This window comes from Lygodium microphyllum, chromosome 24, assembly GCF_053477565.2.
Source record: "Lygodium microphyllum isolate KBCC chromosome 24, Lygodium_microphyllum_v1.1.10, whole genome shotgun sequence".
NCBI classification, from domain to species: Eukaryota; Viridiplantae; Streptophyta; class Polypodiopsida; order Schizaeales; family Lygodiaceae; genus Lygodium; species Lygodium microphyllum.
The window spans coordinates 28,015,158-28,040,394 of record NC_141158.1 but is presented as its reverse complement, the minus strand read 5'-3'; the positions used below and the strand labels follow the sequence as shown (position 1 = coordinate 28,040,394).

General features: G+C 37.7%; 1 protein-coding gene across 5 annotated transcripts in view; it reads right to left on the bottom strand.

Annotated features, from left to right (window-relative positions):
- LOC148014939 (uncharacterized) overlaps positions 1–12,117 on the bottom strand; it is a 48,479-nt gene extending 36,362 nt beyond the window's left edge. For 2 of the 5 annotated variants that reach the window (XM_087665836.1, XM_087665840.1), the window contains exon 1: positions 11,738–12,117. In XM_087665836.1, the coding sequence (XP_087521962.1) occupies positions 11,738–11,761 (24 nt within the window). In that variant the 5' untranslated portion in view covers positions 11,762–12,117. Of the gene's footprint in view, positions 1–1,681 lie in introns of all 5 variants that reach the window. The other 3 variants (XM_087665838.1, XM_087665839.1, XM_087665837.1) reach the window with 3 other exon arrangements.
- Positions 12,118–25,237: the final 13,120 nt, after the last annotated feature.

The window sequence follows — 25,237 nt, the reverse complement described above, 5'->3', positions numbered from 1 at the left end:
GGAGAGAGAAGGCTACAGAAGGGAGAGAAGAAGAGGTGCAGAAGTGAGAGAAAGAGAGTGTTGAGGAGAGAGAAATATAGGAAAGAGAAAGAAGCCATTGAAGGTGAGAGCAAGGTGAAGAGAAGAAGGACAGTAATGTATTAATGTGTCAAAATGATGATAAAATTTACATGTCCCCTCCTTTTATACCAATGTCAGTGTGACATGGCATGAATATTATTTACATATTAAATCCTTATTCTTCTCAACTTCTTACAATTCCTCTTGTCTATTGGTTGAGTCCAAGCACCCATGATGGGACTAGTTTCTTGGAAAATTTTAGTATTTTTCTTAGAGGCAAACTAGCCCCTTCTTGTACACTCTATACAGAATCAATCCATTAGTAGCTTTCTTTGGAAAACACAATGAAGTTACCAATACTAACTTAAAATATTAATTGTAGACAATTATTTCAAAGGAGTGCTTTCTTAGTTACATCATATTGAATCAAAGCAACAAACTAAATAGTAGTTCCATTACTTAACAACTATAATAGTACACTATATTCTTCTTAAAAACTAAGGGTCTGATTGGTTAGGAAACTTGATCAAATTATAGTGGTTTCAATCTCCTAGTTTTAGGAGAAGGAAAAGGTATGCTTGCCATTGCAAGCACGTGCTCCACTACCATTGTGGCTGGGACTTGCTCCCTAATATGGATATAGTTTTTTTCTTTGGGTCCATCATATTGTGATTGGCTCTTGATCTAGAGTGGATGTAGAGATCTTGGTTTAGGAGAAGGTTTAGTAATGATAAGGTTAAAGTTGGCATACTTGAGGGGGATAGGGGGAAGGAGGGGGGATCAGTTATAATATTAGGCCTATCACATGGGTTTAAAAGAAGTGACATTTTGAATATCACATTAAAACATTTTTTCCATATAGAAGGATGGGACATAAAGGGGTCATTTATAAATTAAATAGAAAAGGAGTGTATTTCATTTCAAGGAAATTCATAGATAAGGGTACTTTTGAATAGGCCTTAAATGCATGGGATATAGAGAGTTTATATATAGTGAATCCCCCAAGTTGGGGTAGGAGGACAAGATGGTGAAAGTTGGATGACTAGAGTATCACTGTAGAAGAGTTGGCGATCACAGCTTCTTTTTCTCTTATAGCTGGAATCAAGGCATCCTCTCTGCCTCATAGTTTGTCTACATGATACCATCATTTCCTTAATATACTAGTTGTTTTTTTTTTTTGGGGGGGGGGGGGGGGGGGGTGGGTCTTTTAGCATTGCAACTTACATCATCAATGATATCAAGTGGAGGTTATGTTTTAGAATGACATTGAAGTGATCAGCATAGTGACACTTTCTTTGACACAACTAGCCTTTATGGCGGGCTTGGAAAAAGTAAAAAATATTTTAATTTTCTTGAGCCATAATATCTCATTAATAACGACTTTTATCCTCATTATTGAGACACGGTTTTAGATAGTGGCAAACTTATAGAAGTATCTTATTGTATGAAATTTGTGTACATTACATAAAGAATGTTAGTAAAGTGGGAGAGAGAGAGAGAGAGAGAGAGAGAGAGAGAGAGAGAGAGAGAGAGAGAGAGAGAGAGAGAGTGTGTGTGTGTGTGTGTGTGTGTGTGTGTGTGTGTGTGCACGTGTGTATGACCAATAATCAAATTTACTTACCTACTCCACCATGTTCCATAGAGATGATATATTGTAGATGGATATGAAATTTGATGACAATGACTTGTGTGGGTGGAGATTTTGAGAAAGGCATATAGCTTCATTCCCAACATGCCATTTAAATATTCCCTACAAAATGCATCATATGGCACATTGTCCCTAACCCAATTTGGTATTTTTTTTTCACATACTCCTTGTAGTATCTCTTCCCTTTAGAAAAAAATTGTAAGTAAGCATTCTCATAAAAGTTGGGCCCTTACTAGTTACTTGAAAGGAGGTTATTCATCATGATGAAGGGAGGACTTGTGATTCTGTTTCTCTATTGGGATTTCCATTAGTACACTTGTGCACTTGCAACTCTAAATAATTCATTTGTGAATGTTAGTGTAATTCAAACCCCATTCCATAAGGAAGCCACTGATGGGAAAATTGGGCACCACTTTTCACTAGCTTGTGGATAATATAGCTTATGCAAACTATAATTTCAAGACACAAAATGGTGGTGTTAACTACCTTGCTTATGGGCACAATACATAGAATAAGTTCTAATGATTATGGCAAGCTCACACCTACCCTTTTTAATGTAATTTTCACATATGCAATGATGGAATTGGTGCTTAGGTCAAATATGGGGATTGTAACACTCATCATGATAAATAATGCTTCTAAAGAAAGAAGCCTATAGAGAGTGGATCATCTAATAACAACTTTGGTATTCATAATCCTCATCACTCTAGTTTGAATATAAATGGTGTCTCAACATTGAAGTATTAAAGGCTTATATGTAGCTCATTAGAAGGCACAAGTTTAGATAGTGAGCTCATAATAGTTAGCATAGTGGGGTTTTACAAAAATAGATTTTTTGAGAGAATGTATATTTTTGGGTTGGGCTTTCTTCATATGTCAATTCTCATTAAACTTGGAAAGGATTGCACTATGCACATCTATTTTTCTTCTAAGGCTAGATAAACATAGCCCAATCATACTCTTGGATTTCATGCTTTTGCTTGTGCTTATGGCAATAAACTTTACAATCATAGACTTGGATTAAGTGCATTTGCATGTGCTCGTGGAATGATCAATAAGCGCTTTGCTACTATAGATTATTTGAAGAGGACAGAGCTTTGAGCATTAACAAGAGACATATATGAGTTGCATATATTAGACTTTGATATGTGATTGTGTTATTGAAATTTATGGGTTATTTTGCATACAACATATTGTAATGTCCTAAAACTAGATATAAACTCGGGGTTCTCACATGTAAATGGGAGTCTAGAGTAAGAAAGGATGACATAACTAAATATTTAGGGAGTAATAATTTAAATAAATTATTACTTTTCTATTAAATACATGCCAAGGATGCCATGATGGGGAATGATAAGAGTGAAGGTGAGTATGAGCCATTGATTTAATCACCACATCATGATCATCATCATCATCACCAATTGCTTTGATCCAAACACCCATGCATCTTGAAAACATAAGATTCTAGTCATCATCATTTCAAGAAACAAACCAACAAGACTATATAATGCTAGGATGTCTTGGACACAAAAAAGTTGTCAAGATTGATCTTTCCAAGGAAGGATGGCCATCTAATACCATCAAGGCAAGGCCTAAGACTCATTGCAAATTGAGAAGGATAGAGCACGCATTTTAGAAGGCTATAAGCAAGTCCTAATCAAGGTAGGGTGGTTGATTTCTCTTTTGGAAATACTTTTGTCTAGCATATAGAAAGAACAATAAAGGGATCATATAGAGAGACATGTAGAGAAAGAGAGAAGGAGAGAGAGATAGGGGACCTTTAGCCCTCCCATCTCTTGGCTACTCACTCTCCTCTACTAGGCTACCAAGCTGAGAGATCACATGGGTTTAACATAAGGGATTTTTCAAATACCATGTTTATAAATTTTTATATACAAAATGATGCCATGTAAAGGGTTACTTACAAAAAGGGTTGTGTTTTATTTAGGAAAAATTTATAGGTAAGGGCATTCATAAATAAGCCTTGAACGCATGTGATATATACTATATACATAGAGTAAACCCCCTAATTTGAGACCTTGCTTCTCAATCATAAAAGAGAGTTTGTATTTGAACTAGAGAATGATATATAAACTATATACATATAGTAGACCCCCTAATTTGAGACGTTGTATCTCATTCATAAAAGAGAGTTTGTATTTGAATTAGAGAATGTAGTGATGCTTTCAAATGATAGATAGAGAAACCAAGAAAGAAGTAGTAAAAGTGATTTCTTTGCAAGAACTCATCATGAATTGATAATCTTGCAAACATTTTAGAGATAGAGGTAAGTTGGCCAAAGGGTTTAAAGGACCAAAAAGGATGTAAGTAATAGGAACAAATCTTTAATGCTATACTTTTCTTGAAGGGTTGAATTAAGATTAGACTTACTGAAACCATCACTAAAGAGTAATGATAATGAAAGGTCATTAATATAAGGGAATAATGATATTGGAAGCTCATTAAGACTAGGAAAAAATATATGAGACTAAAGTAGTCTCAAAAATAAAAACATGTAGGTGTACCATATTTATACCTTATCGAATTGTTTATGAGGAATATGTTGTGAGTTTTATCATTCCTTGTGAAACATTCAAAGAAACTTGTTTGGGTTTTTGTCAAATTATATAAAGAAACATTTTATTGCTTGGAAAATATATTATTTCTAATTAAATATAGGAGTCTTTCCTTGTTTTTTATTGAACTTCAAGAATTCTTAAGGGGAAAGGATATGCTCATTTTGGGATTTTATAGAACAAGGGTTTGATGCATGGTGGATTACCTCAATGTTCTTACTACAAAAAAAGATGCACTTAAAGGCAAGAAACTAGAAATGATACTACTGGATACACTAATCAAAAATCAAGTAATGAGAAGGCTACCATGGAAGGAAAGGTTCATGTCACGAAAAGGGTTGTGAGAAGACATTGTCTATAGGATAGCCCGACCATAGCACTAATAGGAGGTAATGGATCATTATGCTAAGGCATTGATAGGGTTAAGGGATCGGGAGATAGTATTCATTAGGGCACAAGGGTATATGGATGAAAGGGTCAAAGGATAGGCAATTATTATGAATGGACCTACTAAAAGTTGGCCTAAAAATAGTCCATATATTTGCCTAAAGATACTAGTGTAGTGCTAAAAGAGGCTATAAACTTGAGTGGCTAGAAGGTTAACTATGCTTTTCCTAACTTTTTTTTTTTGAGGCTATAGAAAAATACACTATTATGAAAGTGAGGTTGCATCAAAAGATCAAGAAGTGCATGATACCATTCAACAGCAAGTCACACGAGCTTTGTAACCAAAAGTGGTCATACCACCAACCGTGCAGCAGTGGCAACCAAGGCACAGACCTTGGCAATGAGGCTACAAATACTTTGTTGGTGCCATTGGTTGCACATGAGATGGAAGCACTTTCTTGAAGACAAAACTTCTTAGGAGGTCTCTATACCCAAATACTCTTAGCTGCACAGCAGAGAAACTAGCCATCAAGTTAAGCCTTGGAGTTGCTCAAAACAACAAAGAAAGTTTTCAAAAGTGTGTTTAGGAGGAGATAAATATATTTTAAACGACCTTTCAATTACCTCTTTGCATACAATGCCTCTAAAGTTCTACCATATCATTCTTAAAGTATTGTGAATTGTTTCACTATGAAGACATTAAGGGTAGGTGGTAATTTTTCTCTCGTAGTTTCAAGCATCACACCATGTCCTCACCTTCACATTCATAGCATCATGAGCTTGTAAACAAGCATGAGGATGAAACGATGAATGATTTAGATGCATTTGAACTAATGGAAAAGGGAGAATTTTTTGGTTTAGTGGCTCACCTTATGGTACTAGAGATGAATTTTGTTGCTCTCAATGAAAATGTTACACAGATCTCTACCTCAAGTTGCCAAGGGCTCTGGCTCTCTCGATACGTAGGAGGTTAATCATATGCTAAAGAACATGAAACCACCTATGTTTCAAGGAGAGAAATGAGATTGTAACAATGACAAAGTCAACACTTTTTAATAAAAGTGGAGTGACTTGCATCACTGTTATGGCATACACCAAATTCTATTAGAGCCCTTGAGGCAAGCCTCACACTTGAGGGCAAGGCGTATAAGTGGTGGATGAGTCTTGATGCCACTGCTCATCTTATGATTGGGCCCAACTTTGAGGAAATGTTCCAAAATGAATTTCTTCATGAGAATGAAAAGGATTCAAAGATAATGAGTACAAGATCAAGGTAAAACCTCAATATCCTAAAACACTAGAAGAAGTCATCAAGAGTGCACATGTTTTTTATGATATGTTAGATAGGAAAACATCCGAATATGCATCTACACATTTAAAAAATGCATCAATATTAGTAAGAAAGTGAAAGTTCAATGTTGTATCCAAAGAGGAAAATGCTAAGAAGCCCAAAGGGGCTAGAGAAGCCACTCTCAAGCAAAGAGCTTGTGAGAGTGCATAAGGAGAAGTTTTGCTTCAATTTCTAAGGCCCTCTTGAAAAAAATTATTATCCAAAACTCAAAGGAAATGAGCCTGATAAAAATAAGAATGAAGAAAAAATAGTACATATGGTGCATATGCTTCTTTTTGAAGGTTGTTCTAAATATTTGACTATACAAGTTAGCCATCAAATTGATGAGCATGAGTGTTTCTTGATTACTACACCATGGCTAGCCCCCACAACTCGACTCATATGCATGGTATGATCAATGAATGATGAGTTTGTATTCTCATGGATGATGGATTGATTCACAACTTAATTAACTTTACATCAGTTAAGAAATCACGTGTATCCCAAGTACCTCTAGCACTCATACTTATGTCATCCATCTAATGAATGGGAGTCATAAGGATGTGTGGGATACAAAAGTCTATGATGTTTCATTAGAAGTGCAAGGGTGTACTATGAAAATCAATTTTCAAGTTATGAACAAGAGTGGGACATATGTAGTGTTGGGTCAATAATAGTTGTACAATTTGGATGACTCATTAAAACGTAGTTATTACCATAACACTTTTGCATTTGAGGATATTGTTATGCATGTTTTATACAAGGTGAGGAGAATGTTCTAGGGTCCTCTCTTATATGTGCATGTTGTATTATAGGGTGAGGAGAATGTTCCTCCATACCTTCTTATATGTACAATTGAACTTCATTATTTGGCCAAAATAGATAGTTTGTAGGATAACTTGATCATAGTGCTAATAGCAGGTAATGGACCATTATGCTAAGGTATTAATTGAGTTAAGGGATAGTCAAGAGATAGTCTACATAAGTGCACAAGGGTATATGGACATAGACAATTAGTGTTAATGGACTTACTAAAAATTAGTCTAAAAATAGTACATGGATTTATGTAAAGATACTAGTATAGTGCTAAAAGATTCTATTGTCTTTAGTGACTCCTTCTATGTTTGCTGAAGGAAATGCACTTATGCATGCATGATAGTTTGCTCCTATGGTAGGTTGCATGTCATGGAGGCTCTCCACATCCCATGTTGGGACCTAGGATGGAGATAAAGACCATCCTTTCCTAACATCTACGGATGGCAGAGAACCCTATTCTAGATAAAGGGGGGATTATATAGATTGTATCCATGAGAGTTGAGCACATGCATTCATGTGCTTTGGATATAGTCTAGTATAAGGGATAGAATGCTCAATTGGTGTTGTACCTCAAAGAAGGTATAGATAAGCATATTTTTTCTACTATCTTCTAATAAATGTTTGATGTTATCTTTATGTTGTCTCAAAACTATGTGAAGAAATCCTATTCTTAATGTTTAGGAAGTTTCTTTCATGTGTTAAACTAAATTTGATAGGTAATTAGAAAATTAAGCACATCACGAATTGGAAGTGGGAGGGAGAGTCCTCCACATATTTATCCTATTGTAAGGTGGTCTAGGTTAGTTGAGATGTTTTCCTTAGAAGTGATAGATTATTAGAATTTTCGGAAGGGCATAATGCAAGTATCATAAACAATTATAATAGATCTTGACCTTGTGTTCTTTTAGGGGGTTGGGGTGGGACATTGCCTTATGAAAACATGGTATGATACATTAACTCCCTTCATTTCTTACTCTCCTTGAACGAAGTGTGATACTTGTTTGCTTTGGTTTGGGTTGACTTACATAAGCAACTCTCCAAAACTAATGCTAGAAAATTTTTAGATAGCCTTAAATTTTATTCAGGGACCTTCTTACAAGTCAATCCTCATGGGAATGGGACAAAACTTCGTTTGCAAGGGTTACCCTAGACAACAAAGTCCAGATATTCCGAGGGAGTTTCAAATGGGGTTGTCTAGGCCTATATCTCTTGATAGACTAGCAAAATTGTGCCATCAAGGGTTTGTTAGGTAGACATGTTACACAAATTGATATGAGAATTACCTTATATGTTGGGGCTAGGGAATGGCCAAAGGAGAATATTTATTTTATGGTTCTTAGATATTGATCACCCTTGCTAATAGTGAATCTAATCTAAATAGTAATATGTTACATATGAATATTTTAGAAACACCTATATTCCAAGGTATGTGCACATATACACAGGATTATTTAATCATAAGGAAAGAGCTACCATGGATATTACTTACAAGTTCACATAGAGTGATTTTAATTTCTAACAAGAAAATATGTGAGGTGGATTAACGGCAAGGGGTGTTCTCCACATTTGTATCAATCTTTGTTTCTCTCCTTTGGCCCACAAGTCCTATGCATTTTTTGGTTGCTCATAACCACTCATATGAGAGGGGTCCTATCATGTGCTCAAAATATTTCCCCCAAAGGATTCTCCTTTTTCAAGTTGTTCTTTTTTGTCCTAAAAGCCATCTTTAATCATGGATAATAGGAACTAGAAGCCTAGTTTTAGTCATGGATAGTAGAAAATTGTAGTTAGTCTTTGTGCCTATCTAAAGAATACATTGTTCTTTTGACATTCTCATGTTACATCACAAATCTTTTCAATAAATCTCACTTTCTATGTTTGAAAATGTAAAAATCATTTAAATTGTGCAACTTTATCTTTCTTACTAAAATTGAAGAATGGGATCTGCATAGCCTAAAATTTCAAGCCTTACCCATCATTGACCTTTATTTCACAATTAATAGTTACTTGGTTGTGGCCTTCAAAGGTTTTTTCAAAGCCTTGACTTTTGTGTCCTATTGGAGTCGGTCTCTTAATCTAATCTTGGTTATTTTTGGTGATTACCTTCCTTCCCCTTGAAAAATACTATCAAGCTTCCAAGATTTGGAGAGTACGTCATAGTGTGTGCTAGGATTTGTATATTTATTGATTTATTTAATAGTTGGTTTATAATATACAAAGACAATTGGTTGTTTTATTTATTTATAGGATGTGAAGGGTTGAACCTGTAGGGGTACTATCAACTTGTTAGGATAGAGGAGGTAGAGAAGTAGAGGGTTGTGGATGAGCCAAGTACACGGTCCGAGCATCAGAGTCTGGCTCAAATACTTTTTAGTATGGGATTATTAATAATACCTTGTCACATTGGCATAAGTATAAAAGGGGTGAGATATGTAAATTTTGACATTTTTGATAATAATACAATTATTGTGTCCGACCTCACCTCCTTTTTCACAACTTCCATGGCTTCTCTCTCTTCTTTCCTAACTTTCTAGTATTTCTCTCTCCTTGTCATTGTTTTTTCTCTCTCCTATGCTCTTCTTTCTCTCACTTCTCAACTCTCTTCTTGCCTTGATATCAATTCACACATGCACATAAGTCACACAAAATCCATCTAAAAGGCAATGTGCATATAAAACAACATGATTGGACTTGAGGGAAAATCCAAGTGTTGAGGCTACCCACACGGGAAATGCTGTGTACATTGTATGTAAAATGAAAAGATTTTCTCATTCCTAAATGTACAATTTTGAGATCAATATTTCTCTTCTACCTTCTTTCTTCTACCATAATCTTTGCTTCTAAGAGATTTAAAGAGCGAGAGAGTCTAAGAATCACATCAAGTAGAGGATTATAAGAGTTAATCTTCTCTTCCTTCCATTGTTCTTAGTTTCTCTTCACATACCACGTGGTTTTTTTGCATTTCCATAGTTGGTTTGAGAGTGAGGGAACAAGACAGTGAAGATTCCCCTACACGAGTCCTCCTATTCTTCTTCTTGGTCACATTGAGAGGACTAGATTACTTGAGGAGATAAAGAATAAGAGGAGAACATTTGAATCCTAAGGCCATCAAGCTCTCCTTCTATGGAAGACTAGACTAGGAAGGTTGAGTATAGGTGAACTTGTTGTACAAGATTCGAGTTTTCTTTGTCTTCTTACTTCCACAATATTTAGAGAGTAAGGTATAGATATCTTGGAGCTAAAGTACAAGTTTGTTATGTGAGTGACAGCCTCATTCCAAAATAGAGGGTAAGCTCTCAAAATAATACATGTCCATCCCAACGTCGCACAATCTTAGAACATCTAGAGTAAAGTTGGCTATGTGAGTGATAGCCTCATTCCAAAATAGAGGGTAAGCTCTCAAAATAATACATGTCCATCTCGATGTCACACAACCTTGGAACATCCAGAGTACAAATTGGTTATGTGAGTGATAGTCTCATTCCAAAATAGAGGGTAAGCTCTCAAAATAATACATGTCTGTCATCCCAATTTCATATAATCTTGGAACATGCGTGCACATAAATCAAATAGTTCTTACATGAAAAAATGTAAATAGAAAAATTTTACATGTACACATATGCACGCACAAACATATGTAGAGGTGTAGCTTCTTTTTATGTGCACATCTTGTCAGTCATAGCTCTTATGAGCTAATATTATAAGAAATTTTGCTACATGTGGCCTTGAGTAGCAATTCATAGAACATGACTAAAGGCATTTGAAAATTTCCATTGTATGCTACTCAAATTGATGGTGATACAATTCTACAATTAAATTATAAGTGCACTCTTTTTCTCTTGAATCCTTTTTATAACTTTCCTACAACCATAGAGAGCTATGGAATATATTATAATTTAAGGCACTCCAACATAGAATTTTCTCATTACTTGTTGATCATTAAGAAGGGATTAAGGCCTATTGCATCATTACAAGCTTCATTCACACACACACACACACACACACACACACACACACACACACACACACACACACACACACACACACACACACACACACACACACACACACACACACACACACACACACACACACACACACACACACACACACACACACACACACACACACACACACACACACACACACACACACACACACACACACACACACACACACACACACACACACACACACACACACACACACACACACACACACACACACACACACACATGTAACTATATAATTGTATGAAAATGATAAATCTTTGTTGTCAATATTTGCAAGTAAGTGATTGATCTTAGTCACACAACTACAAGCATGAAACATTAAGCAAGGTTTGATGCTACTTGTATGAGGTGATTTCATCCCACGTATGTGCTCTAAACACCACAAGGCTCAATTTTCTTCAATTATCTACAAAGAAAAGCTTGTTAACCTTTCTAAGAGCTAACCATGAGCACATGCAAAGGGATGTAATCTAAGGCTGATGTACTAGATCACGAGAATAAGCAAAGATACTTAATCCATGAGCATGATTGGGCTATAAAAGTACATAGAAATGCAATGCAATGCTTTCCAAGTTGAATAAATGATGATATTCATGTGAAGAAATCCCAACCCATCCATAGTTACTATCTCAAAAAACTTGGTTTTTATAAAACCCCACTTTGGTAATTAAGAACTCAACATGTAAAATAGCCCTTATAAATCTTGTTTAGTTCAATCTTGAGACACCATTCTCTAATGATGATGAGGAGGACTAGAAATACCATAAGCTTGATTAGACTAATTTTCTTCCTATAACTTCTATATTTAAAAAGGATAGTTCTCATAGCAAAGACTATAATCTTTAACACTAACCATATAATTGCATATACAATTTAATGTTGCTAAATAGGATAGTTAGGCACTTACCGTAGTCATCAAGTAGGTGGACATGTTACATCTAGGTGCTCATAAGTAGAGCAGCACCATGTTTTTTCTTGAAATCATAGATAAGCTATATTCTCCAAGTGGTGAAGATTGGTGTGCCCGAGTTTCTTTAAAGGGCTTCCTTATGGATTAGACCTTGAATTACATTTAGCATACATAAAGAGAGTTTTTTCTAGTTTGTAGTTAGAATTATACATTTGCACATGGCAAGTCTAACAGAGAACATTAGAATCACCAATCCTCTCTTCATCATGATGAATAACCTCTTTCAAGAAACATGTGAGGAATCAACTTTTTTATGCATGCTCACTTGCAAATTTATTATCCAAATGGTAAAGATAATACAAGGACCATGTGAAGAAAGGGCATCTAATTGGTAAAGATGTGGTACATATGGTTCCCTTTATAAAGGAATTTCCATATGGCATATGAAGGATGAAGGTAGATGCTTTCCTCAACAACTCCACCTAGACAAGTCACAATCATCACAATTGCACATTCATTCGAAGCATATGGGATATGTGTGAAACATGATGGAGTGGGTAATTGAACACTCTTAGTGGTGTTACATCTCTCTCTCTCTCTCTCTCTCTCTCTCTCTCTCTCTCTCTCTCTCTCTCTCTCTCTCTCTCTCTCTCTCTCTCTCTCTCTCCCTCTCTCCCTCTCTCCCTCTCTCTCTCTCTCTCTCTCTCTCTCTCTCTCTCTCTCTCTCTCTCTCTCTCTCTCTCTCTCTCTCTCTCTCTCTCTCTCTCTCTCTCTCTCTCTCTCTCTCCATCAAACACCCTTACTTTTGTGGCCATAAAATTTTTAAGTGTGAGTGAATTGTCAAAGCACAACCATCCTTATCATGTGTTATTCATTCCAATCAATACTCTTACAATGAGCTTTTTTTTCCACATATTATTTCTTCCAAAAGAGGTACTTGTTAACACAAATATACAACGAACCTCTTAAGACTTTTCTATGCCCTTTTGTGCACTATTTGATTTACCAAGCATGCTAGCTAATATCTCTTCTATCAATCTTAAATTTTTGATTGTTAATCATATACTAGAGGCCCCTCTTCTTCATGTTTTTGACCCAAATATAATTGTATTATAAACTTTTGTACCTCGATTACATCCATATGCCTCTAGAAGAAACACATTCTAAAATATGTTTAATTGATCACAATTCATGTAATGAGGATTCAAAATAAAGTGTACCGAAATATAGTCTTTGGTGATTTTAAAAGTTGGAAGAACTTAATTTGTAGGATATTAGGATGAGGTATAGACTAAATGAAGGAAATACATAAGGATATAAACATACAATGACATAAAGTTGAAAATAATAAAATGTAGAATTTGTGAGGTGATCAAGGAAAAAAATTGGTTCAAATTGTATCATGTATAGAGTAAAATTCAAATCAATTGTCACAAGTCTTGAGGTGGCCTAGAAAAATAATGAAATGGTAGCAAGTATAGATGAGGTCTACACACATATGATAAAATCTATCTTTCTAAAACTACCAAATCATTTTGATTTTCACTCCTACAATTATAAGTCTTTGATAGGGCCCATAATTGATACTTGTAGATCAATATGACAGCTACTTACCATCCTTAGTTGTGTTTCTTTATGCCTCTTTGATTCTTATTAAGCCAACACCACACATAAAGTGTCCTCATAAAGCTAAAACTTGTTAAAGTAAATGTTACATTACTATAAGGTTACTTGATGCTAGCTCAAAAGTTTCATTGCTTTTGTCATAGTGCTTGCTAAGAGAATGTGTTACATCGGTATGAACTTGTTCATTCAATAACTACTTAATTCCAAATGTGTGCATGATGCATGTGCTGTAATTTAAACAAAGAAAAGTAAACATTGCTTATAATATGGCTCTGAAATATGAATATGCATGATATTTCTATGTATTTGGTCTTCCATGACATGTCTTACTATATTTTAAAAACTTTATTTTGAAGCTAGCCATGGAATCTATAGTTAATTTGGGGAATTCTAAGGCCTATGTAAGCATGGGTTTTAAGATACATGGAACGCATATGCTTAATGTGAAAAAGTTGCACATCCAGATCAATTTGTGTGGAGATGTTTACAACCTTAACTCCAATATTGTCATGCAATGGTCAAAGTTTCCCCAAAGTAAAGTTTTAGATTCAAACAAAATGCAAACATTCTCCAATATAAAATAATATGTTGTCTTTTCTATTCAATGGTAAGCATGTACATATATGTGTTATTTTAAGATACATTTGATTTTATCTTTTTTGAAGAATTCATTAGCTTTTAAGGCACTTGGTTTAGATCTCTCAACATAATAGAGGTCTTACATTGCATGATACTAAACTCACAAAGGTATGTAATTTTGTTTTGTTCCAAACAAATCAAAATATGTTTGACTTTATCTTTTTTGAAAAACTTATTAGCTTTTAAAGAATGTGGTTTATATTTGTCAACATAATAGAGGCCTTACATTGCATGATACTAAAATCACAAGCATGTGTAATTTTGTTTTGTTCCAAACAAATAGCTCATTTTTGTAACTTGAAAGGTCTTCATTTTGTTAGAGCCATGTAATAACTTCAAGATAGCTCCTAAATGATTGTTATTTTGTTTAGTATCACTTGCAACTAACCTCATTATCCTCATGTAATAACCATGTCGTTAAATATTTATAATGCATAAAGAAATCCAAAGCTAAACAAGTCATCAAAGAACATAGATCTACTTTGATGCTTAAACATTTCAAGTAAAAAATAATATTTTACGAGAGTGGTCATATAAAGAAACAATTTTCTAATCACGACAACTGAATACAACAAAGTGATGTAATTAAGGCAATGTGCTAGTACTCTCATGGTGAAAGAGTAGTCACATTAATTGTAATCATAATACAAGCTAATGTAAAGATAGAAACCAATGGAATGGCTTATCAAGCTTTGAAATTCTACTTGTCTTGAGCATAATGGACATTTTAACTCTCAAATAGTTGGGGGTTTCAAAATGAAGTCTATTTATCATATACAATTCTCCTCCTGAAAATCGTACTTAAAATTGAACATAAGAAATGCAATAATATAGGTATTGACAGCTTTCGAACTTAATCCATTAGACTTTTTTAGTGGTATTCAAGGAAATCTATAACAACATTATGTATAGGAGGATTTTATGCATGCATGTGTATGGATGTGTTTGTGTGCATCGATATTTACTAGAGAAATAAGATAGGTTAGACTTGCCCATTTCACTAAAACTTAAATATTTGCGGAAGAAAATGAGTTAAATAAGGTATAAGAGCACGCTATAACTTTTGCATAGAAGCATTATGATGGGACCTAAAATGGGCTGGCACTAGCTATGGCACTAGCTGGACCTCCACCACCACATGGCCTCGCAGGCTAGGAGCATATGTAATAACTAAATGCACACTAGATACTTCTAATATTGCGTTTGTAGCTAGATAAGAGTCCAAGGGCACCTTTCCCAAAACCCTTCAAAGGGGGTATCCCACACATATTGGCAATAAGTGCCACATATCACAGACATAGGAGGCACCCCATCGCTGATTGTCGTGGCCTGGCCCCTCGATGCGCTGCTTTTACATATAAACACATTCACACAATAATCCTCTTTTTTTAGCAAGATCCAGGAGATACCATGTTTCCTCACCAATAATTTCCCCTAAGAAATGAATGGCTAACCTACAGCAATGGGAATCTCACCCTCCCAAGCGTTGGTCAACTATAATTCAAACAATTGCTATGCATTTCCAAGAGTTGATACCACATGTATGATCAATGCAATAGTGGATGTCTCATCGTGCACAAATAGTTATGTTTCGAAATTAGCCTATGTGCTAGTGCGCAAACAGTTTTTTCATGAATTCCAACTAATATGTATATGCTTCATTGCAAGAATCTAGCACTAAGGCGAACCTTGTGCTACTAGATCCCTTATTTCCAAACAGGCCATTTCCTAAATGCTATGCATAGAAAAAAAAGTCAAAATTTTTATTATTTTAGTCCTCAAACTGTTGCACAAAATCCTCTTGCCCCTCACTGTTTAAGTTTTGCTTCCTTGCATAGGTGTATAGAGATTTTTTTGTCATGGTTTAATGTATAAAAAAGCAACAAATCATGAATTGTGACAAAAATATAGGGTAAACTAAGGCCAAAACTCACACTTTGCCACTATCAGGCATCTACGATCACTTATTATATTTTTTCGTATTTTTCCAAGGGATATTCCTATTTTTCTCTTATTTTTTCCCATTTTCTCTATTTTTCTTTTTTAAAAAAATAAAAAATTAATATATATTCAAATTTTTGGCTCTTGATTTTTAGAATAGAAAAAATATATATTTTATTGGCATTTTATTACATGTATATTGGTTTATCCCACCCGAAAACATCAAAAATCCCATTTTTCTCAAAAAAACCATGTTTTACGGGTTTTTGAAAATTATTTTCAGCATTTTAACTTTATTTATTTTTATTTTTTCACCATGCAAGCATAGTACAAATAGTAAATAGCATGTCTACCAATTTTCACTGCATAAGAACAACATTGGCTTAATCAAATATTAAAAACAAGCAATTTTCCTTTGTAAAATAGAGTTACCAGTTTTTTCCTTCTATGTGGGTTTTAAAATTTGATGCGGGACTACAGATCAGCCCTCATTTGAGGCTCAACCCACCTCTGAACAGCCAACTCTAGTCCTCCATCAATCCGAGAGTGATTCGGTACCATGTCGTTCATCACCCGATCTTTATTCTTCTTCATGGGCATGAACTGCCTCTTGAAAGAGAGAGAGGGAGGAGAGAGAAAGACTGGTTTTTAATCTTCATCTTTAGGCAGCCATCTCATGGGTGAAGACATGCAATAGGGAGCGTAGAGAAGAGGGAAATCATGTATGCAATCTGTTTAGGGGGGGGGGGGGTGCTTTGAAGCCCTACAAACCCCCTCCCACAAAATCGTCACCTCCTCCATCCATGGCAGCCGTTTCTTGATGCGGTCGAAAAAATTGGGCCCCTCCCCCCCAAAAAATCTTTTTTATTTAGGGAGCCCCCAAAGGTCACATCCTTTGGGCTAAAGCTCTTTTACACTTGGCCCTCTTGGTCCTTGGCCTCCTAGGCATCCCCATTTCCTCGTCTGGTGTTCGAATTATGATCTAAAAATTCCTGGGCATCCATCTCAAAGGCCCACATTGCTGGGCATTTCCCAGAGTCTCGTCTAACATGTCAAGAAATTATGATAATTCCCTAGCCGCCACTTGGTGGGTCTTTAAAGCACTTTTGGGGCATTGTCGCTTAAAATCGTACTGATTGCAGCTACCGCCTTCGACGAAGTCTATTTTTCCCCTGAAATTTGAAAATTTTGGCTATTTTTAAGCACTTCTCGGTGTCAAAAATCATATGTCATTGGTGACCACGAGATAGGGTGACTCATCCTATTGAATCCCACAAACAGATCTGCACATACACAACCAAAGGAAAAATTTGTAAAAAAAATTACACGGCATAGCGAACAGAATCTGAGAAAGAGATAGAGAGTACACAACAGATAAGAGGAGAATTAGTAAATTCTTTAGCTCCAAATAACTGATACAAAGATGGCTCTGTCCACCCGTGCGCTTCCACTGTGTGAAGCTTAGATGGCGATCTAGACAGAAGATAGGTGAAAAGCTTAAGGCTAGTTGGAACAACAACTCTGACTGGGTGAAAGATGAATGATAGATGGCTATGAAGGGGTTTAGCTTTTATAGCCTACGAAGGCTATTAGGTCGGCTTGACCGACCTACCATATGAGCCTCCACTAGTCAGCCAGGGAATATTCCAAGGAATATTCCCTTTACCATCAGGCCAGGGGTGCTACCCCCGGACCCCCGCCAGGGGGGCCGTCTCGAGTTGCTACTAGCTTAACCACTCCATCTAACCCAAAGATTAGACCCACAATGGTCACCTTTTTACCATCCGGTCACATAGACCTCATCTAATATACAAAGTCAGGACTCAACCAATGTCCGAGCTCACATTTGGCTTCTCCTCATAATGGGGGCCTTACAACTTTGAGCATCATGGATCATTGGTGGCACCTAATGAGGGTGGGGCATTGATCATATCTAACACGCCCCCTCAATGTCCACCCATAGGTGAACTATCTCCTCGGCCCAATGCGGAGTCTCTGAAGATAAACTTGAAGCAAATCCTTCATAAGTGCTTTGGTGAAGATATCTACTCCATTCTCCTCTATTGGATAGTAGACCAGTTTCATTATCCCATCCTCCATCAAATCACACACATAGTGATACTAGATCTCTATATGTTTGGTGCGTGCATGAAACACTAGATTTTTGGCAATGGCGATGCAACTCTGATTGTCACATCTGAGCACAGTTGGTTCTTCATCCTGCACTCCCATATGCCATAGAATCCTTCTCAACCATACTGCTTCACATGCAGCAAAACAAGCTGCCTTGTACTCTGCTTCGGTAGAAGACAATGCCATTGTTGGCTACTTCTTACTAATCCAAGAGAAAATTCCTGAACCCAAAGAGAAACAATAACCAGAAATTGACTTCCTGGAATCACTGTCTCCTGCCCAATCTGAGTCACAATTCCCCACAAGAGAAGTTCCGAAATTGTATGTGATACCATAGTCAAGAGTTTCCTTCAAGTATCTGAGCACCCGCATCCTAGCCTTCCAATGACTCTCATGAGGTTTGTTTGAGAACCTACTCAAAACACCAACAGAAAAACTGATATCTGGTCTGGTGTTACACAAGTAGATCAGACTGCCAACCAACCTCCTATACCTCCCAATGTCAGCTAGTGCTAATGTATCCTCGACGGATAACTTTGCATTCACCTCCATAGGTGTAGCCATCTCCTTGCACTCGGTCATGCCAAATGCCTTCAAGATCTCCCAAGCATATTTCTTCTGAGAGATGAAGATCTTTTGTGGCTCTTGCCAGACCTCAATCCCCAAACAATAGTGCAGCAAGCCCAAGTCTGTCATTTCAAACTCAAAACTCAAAGCCTTTCGAGTTTGGTTGATCGTATCTTCATAGTCACTTGTAATAAGAAGGTTGTCCACATATAGGACAATCACTACAAACTTTTCACCATCCCTGTAAACATACAAGTTGGCATATGAGGCACATCTTTTGAAGTTTAGGTTTAAAAAGAACTTATCTATCTACTCGTACCATGCTCTGGGGCCTTGTTTCAGCCCATACAATGCCTTCTTCAACTTACACACTTTGTTCTCAGAATGGAGGGCCTCAAACCCTGGTGGGTGAGCCATGTACAACTCCTCCTTGAGGTCACCATTTAATAATGCTGACTTAACATCCATTTGGTACACTGGCCACTTCTTGTGGGCAACCACTGTAAGTACCGCGTGAATAGTGGTTATTCTGGTGGCAGTTGGGGCAAATGACTCTTGAAAATCAAACCCTTCAACTTGTGAAAATCCTTGGGAAACCAGTCTAGCTTTGTACTTTTCTAAGGTACCATCAGCCTTGTACTTTACCTTCCAGATCCACTTGGTGCCAATAATCTTCCGCTTTGCTGGTCAATCCACTAGCTCCCAAGTGTCATTCTTTATTATGCTATCATACTCCGCTTGCATAGCAGCCTTCCATGATGGATCTTCAAGTGCTTCTTCTAAGTCAGTTGGCTCCTTTACTTCTCTCATAATCTCAACCATCAAGGCCATATTGACTATGTGAGCAGAAGCCCTCCTTTGCTCCTCTATTCTTTAAGACCTCCTTGGTATGTCTACCTTCTCCTCAATAGATGCAGGCATAGGATTATTGTGGTCATAGAGTTGCTTCACCCAGCGCGGCAATGGCTTTTCCGATGGGGTGATGTCAAGTTGGTGAACTTTTTCCTCATCATTTGAAGATGATGCTTCCTCCTCCTTAAGGATAAGGACAGCTCTCGGGACAGGTTCATAGTGGACTACTTCTTCGCTTGATGATAAAGTGGAAGAACTTGCCTTCTCCTCCTCCACTGTATGCGGCTCCTCCTTGAACACCACATCACGGCTCGCAATGATCTTCTTTGCCTCTTGGTCATATAATGTCTAAGCCTTCTACTCATCACTATAACCCAAGAAGATACATTTTCTACTTTTTGGTTTTAACTTGTTTCTCTTCTCATCTGGAACATGTGCATAATATTCACATCTGGAACATGTGCATAACATTCACATCTGGAACATGTGCATAACATTCACATCTGGAACATGTGCATAACTTGTTTCTCTTCTCATCTGGAACATGTGCATAACATTCACATCCAAAAATTCTGAAATGTGAGACAGATGGTTTCTTACCAATGTAAGCCTCATGAGGTGTTTTTCCCTTGAGAGCCTTTATGTAGCTCCGATTTAGAATGTAGACTGTAGTATTAATAGCTTCAGCCCAAAAATGGTTAGGCAATCCCTTGCCCTTTAGCATGCATATTGCCATCTCCACAATGGTGCGATTCCTGCATTCCACAACACCATTCTGCTGAGGTGTGTGAGGCGTCGTCAATTGATGCTTGATTCCTTTGTTCTTGCAAAAGTTTTCAAACTCCTTTGAATTGAACTCACCACCACCATTGGTTCTAAATTTCTTCACACTTTTCCCTGTTTCATTCTCAACAAGTTTTAGCCATTCTTTAAACTTACCAAAAGCTTGAGCCTTATCACGAAGGAAGTACACCCACATCTTCCTACTGTAGTCGTCGACAATCAACATAAAATACGAAGATCCCCCCAAGGCCTGTGTAGGCATCTTACCACATAAGCCAGCATGCACCAACTCTAGAGGAGCCTGTGCTCTATTCTTGCTTTCTTGTGGAAATTTCTTTCTTTGTTGCTTGCCCATCATACAAGCTTCATATGGTTCCTTCAATTCAGTTATTGTAGGTAGGTGAGCAACCATACCTTGCTTTTGCATCTCCTTCAACACTACAAATCTGATGTGTCCAAACCTTTCATGCCAAAGCTTACTTGTACCCACTCCAGTGGTGGCTGTAAGAGCACTTAGCTCATACATGTTGTTCCTTCTTTCTCCTTTGCCAACAATTGTGCCAGCACTATCAAGAATTTTTACACCTGTCTTCTTGAACCTCACTTCATGACCAAGATCAATTATGGAAGCAACTGATAACAGATTTCTCCTGATTTCGGAAACATACAACATATTTGAAAGCTTTTTGACTTCACCATTTGCAGCAACAAAAGAAATAGTACCTGTGCCCGTAGCAAGGCATTTAGCATCATTTCCAACCGTCACAGTGATGGATTCTTGTAGAGGCTGCATAGAACTGTATAGACCTTTCTTGTTGGTCATGTGATGGGAGGCCCCACTATCCAACACCCATGAGTCAGTGGTAGATTCTTCTTGAGTCGCGGAGCACACTTTCTCAATGGTCACCATGATTAATTCCAACTCTACTTCAGTCGTATTGGCTGTCTCTTTCCCTTTACTTTTAAGGGTACCATTCTTTTCATCTGCCTTCTTGACACGACAATCTGCAATTGCATGTCCTTTCTTCTTGCAGTAGAAGCACTCTCCTTGAAACTTCTTCTTGCCGCCCTTCTTCTTTTTGTCACCATCATTTTTGGTGGAGGAACCACCTTTGCCTTTTGCATTGGTAGAGAATGCAACATCTCCATTGTTGCTTCCTTCTTGGGCTTTCAGCCTCAACTCCTCCTCCATCAATAATGCACAAAACTCCTCAAAAGTCAAAGCTTGAGGTCTTACTTGAGTATTAAGGGTAGTTACTAGTCCATCAAACTTTTGTGGAAAAATCCAAAGACACCTCCGAGCTAGCTCTTCACTAGTCTTTTGTATCCCAGCGCCAGCAATCTGGTCGCGCAAATTCTTAATCCGAGTGATGAATGCTTCAACTGTCTCTCCTTCAGCAAACTTCTCTACTGCTAGTTCATTCTCCAAGTTTTGAATCCTTGTTTGGTTTTGTGTTTCATACTAACTCCTTAGTACATTCCAAGCCTCTGACACTTTGGTTGTATGTTGAATCAAAGTCAGAACACTGTCAGAACAGCTTGTAACTAAGGCACACAATGCATCTGCATTCCTTCGTTTCCAAGCTCATAGAAGATCTGCATCCATAGGAATCATCACACTAGAATTTGATGGGTCGGGGGTAGGCTGTGGTTCTGCTCAGTCCCCAGCATAGTCTCCAGAAGCTCATAAGAATCAAGGATAGTAGTAATTTTGAACTTCCACAAGGTGTAGTTTGTACCATCTAACTTGCCTTTGCTAAAGGTTGGTGGATGAATCCTCAGTGTTTGAATAGCCGGTACAGCAACACCACCTCCTGCATCGCTTCCTGATGCACCAAAACCGCTTCTGAAAGTTGACATAGTTTCTCTTTGCTGTTGAAGCCTTTGCCTCTTGCACACTCTCCAATCTCTAGAGCCCCTTGGGCTCTAATACCATGTAAACAAAATTACACTGCGCAGTGAACAGAATTTGAGAAAGAGATAGAGAGTACACAACAGATAAGAGGAGAATCAGTAAATTCTTTAGCTCCAAACAACTGATACAAAGATGGCTCTGTCCACCCGTGCGCTTCCACTGTGTGAAGCTTAGATGGCGATCTAGACACAAGATAGGTGAAGAGCTTAAGGCTAGCTGGAACAACAACTCTGACAGGGTGAAAGATGAATGATAGATGGCTGTGAAGGGGTTTAGCTTTTATAGCCCGCAAAGGCCATGAGGTCGGCTTGACCGACCTACCATATGAGCCTCCACTAGTCGGACAGGGAATATTCCACGAAATATTTCCTTTACCATCGGGTCGGGGGCGCTGCCCCCAAACCCTCGCCACTTCCGCGGCCCCCGGACCCCAAAATAGGGGCCTCTTTTAACTCCCTTACCCCACAACTCAATGCAATGCGCCTCGAGTTGCTACCAGCTTAACCACTCCATCTAACCCAAAGATTAGACCCACAATGGTCACCTTTTTGCCATCCAGTCACATAGACCTCATCTGATATACAAAGTTAGGACTCAACCAATGTCCGGGCTCACATTTGGCTTCTCCTCAAAATGGGGGCCTTACAACTTTGAGCACCATGGATCATTGGTGGCACCTAATGAGGGTGGGGCATTGATCATATCTAACAACATCAAGCTGATACAAAATAGATATGCATCAAAACACATCACAGCTCTCACCCGACCCGCTGAAAAAACCAAGGCATGAAATCCACAAGGAGTAGGCCTAGCATAATTTGATAAGAGCCTAAAGATAGTCACTAACCTACTACCCTAACACAACCAAGCTAAAAAGATTAATCAAAGAGGTCATCCTAAGTGGTGGTCTGAACTACCTACCTAAGGACAACTCAATTAGGAGCTCCTACTATGTGAGGACTCCTATAGCCTGATAAACAAATATTATCTTTTAGCACATTGTTCCTTTAGCCTCTTATTTTCCATACTTGGGCGTGTAAAAAGGAGGGAGCTGAGCGTAGTGACCCAAGGAGAACAAGGCATCGGCCTCAAGTCCTGTCTTGGTACCTAAGAACCTACCAAGCCCTCACAAGGCGATACTTAATCCTTTTCTAATGCTCACTTTTATTTTTGCTCCAACCTTCTTTTATTTGCTTTTCTTTTCAGCTAGTTGCTACCCCTAGGAAGACAAGGCATCAGCCTCGAGTCTTGTCTCATCCCTAGGAACCTACCAGGCCTTTGCAAGGTGATAAACAACTGCTCAAGGATTTTTCATTCTTTCATTTTCTATATATATATATTTATAGGGGGTTAGACCCCTTTTTACACACCTACGTATATGTATTTTTAGCTAGATTAAGAACTTGTTCTTCTCTTGATATTTAAGTGCAGGCTTCTCTAACTGCCTCACAACTAACAAAAACTCCTAGAATGGCAACCTAGTAGGTCAGCAGAACAAGGTCATTAGAACTCCCTTCAAAAACAAGTCTTTTAGTGCCTGACAATACCTTTACACGAGGCAACAACTACTCAAACCTCCCGTAGACATACATAACCTAAACCTAGGACTTCATGCCTCAATTTTCGGTCCCAAAAAAATAGAAAGAAAGTACTTCCTTACACATGTAGTGTTATTTGCTTAAAGGAAAAACTCAGGAATGGGAGGAAACCATCTGGAATGGCCACAAGAAGCTCCTTCGCAACAAAGGCTCCCTCCAGCAACTTCATCAACCTGTATGATGCAATCACTAAAAAAACAAACCATCAAACATACGTGCACCAACCAGACATAGGGCCCTCTTGGCCTAAATAAATAACACATTTGTACTGCGAACTAATTGGACCTCTTGGCCTTAAAAAATCAAACATTAAAACCTTAAGACAACTGGTCCTCTTGGCCTAAAGAAATCAAACAAACCAGCTCATATAGATCCCTCCTTGGAAGATGACAGATATACAAAAATATGCTCTATTCCAGGGGGAAAAATAGGGCTCTCAGCCCTAAACTAAATGCATCAACTTGTGACCCATACCTCCTGCATATACAGCAAGAGGCATGCACATAACATGTCATCTGACCAACCTATGGGTCTAGGATAATAGTGGTAGATGGGTCTCAGCTACTCTTCACATTACCCATATTAACCATCTCCTGCCATATAATACGTGGTCTAATAATATTCCCCACAAACAACAAGGTCCTGTCTCATTATCAAGAGAAACATCTGGACTAGGACCACAGTTGAAGAAGAGGTCCTCTTTAGAAGCAAAATTGGCTAGTGAATCTGCAAACTGATTCCAAGAATGTGGAATCAACTGAAGAGATACGCTCTCAAATTCATCAAGTAGCGTTATAGCAATTCAATGATACATAGGAAGGATAGGATTCCGGACTATGTATGTCTCATTGAGTTGATTTAAGATTAGATGGGAATCCCCTTTTACTAACAATTGCTTAATACCACCTTTCTTGGAAATATTTAGTCCTATAATCAAGGCTTTATACTCAGCCATGTTGTTAGTGAATCCTACCTCGAGATAAGTAGCTAATCTCATTGTAACTCTACATTAGGGATCTCAGATAACTACTCCAACACTCCCTTTTTTATTAGGGCCCGTGGACACTCCATCAAAGTACAATGTGTACGTCCACAATGGATTTACACAACCAGTCATCCAGAACTCCCCTATTCGTAATTATGATACTCAAAATTCAACATATTGAGAGGATGAGCTGATGACTCCATCCCACCTTCTTCATTAAAGACTACAGGAATGCTCATCAAAATCTACAAACAATGATGATAGAAGACCTTAATCTCCCAAACGAATGTCCCGTCATCTTGCTCAGTCACTTTATAGCCTTTACTCCACTAGATGAGCTTTTCCTGATGATATCGCTGCTCTAAGTATGGGTGCTCCAAATAAGAGATCACTCAATCCATCAACCTCTATTGTTGTTTCCTCAAATGTCTGATCAATCTCGCATAGACCTACAAGGC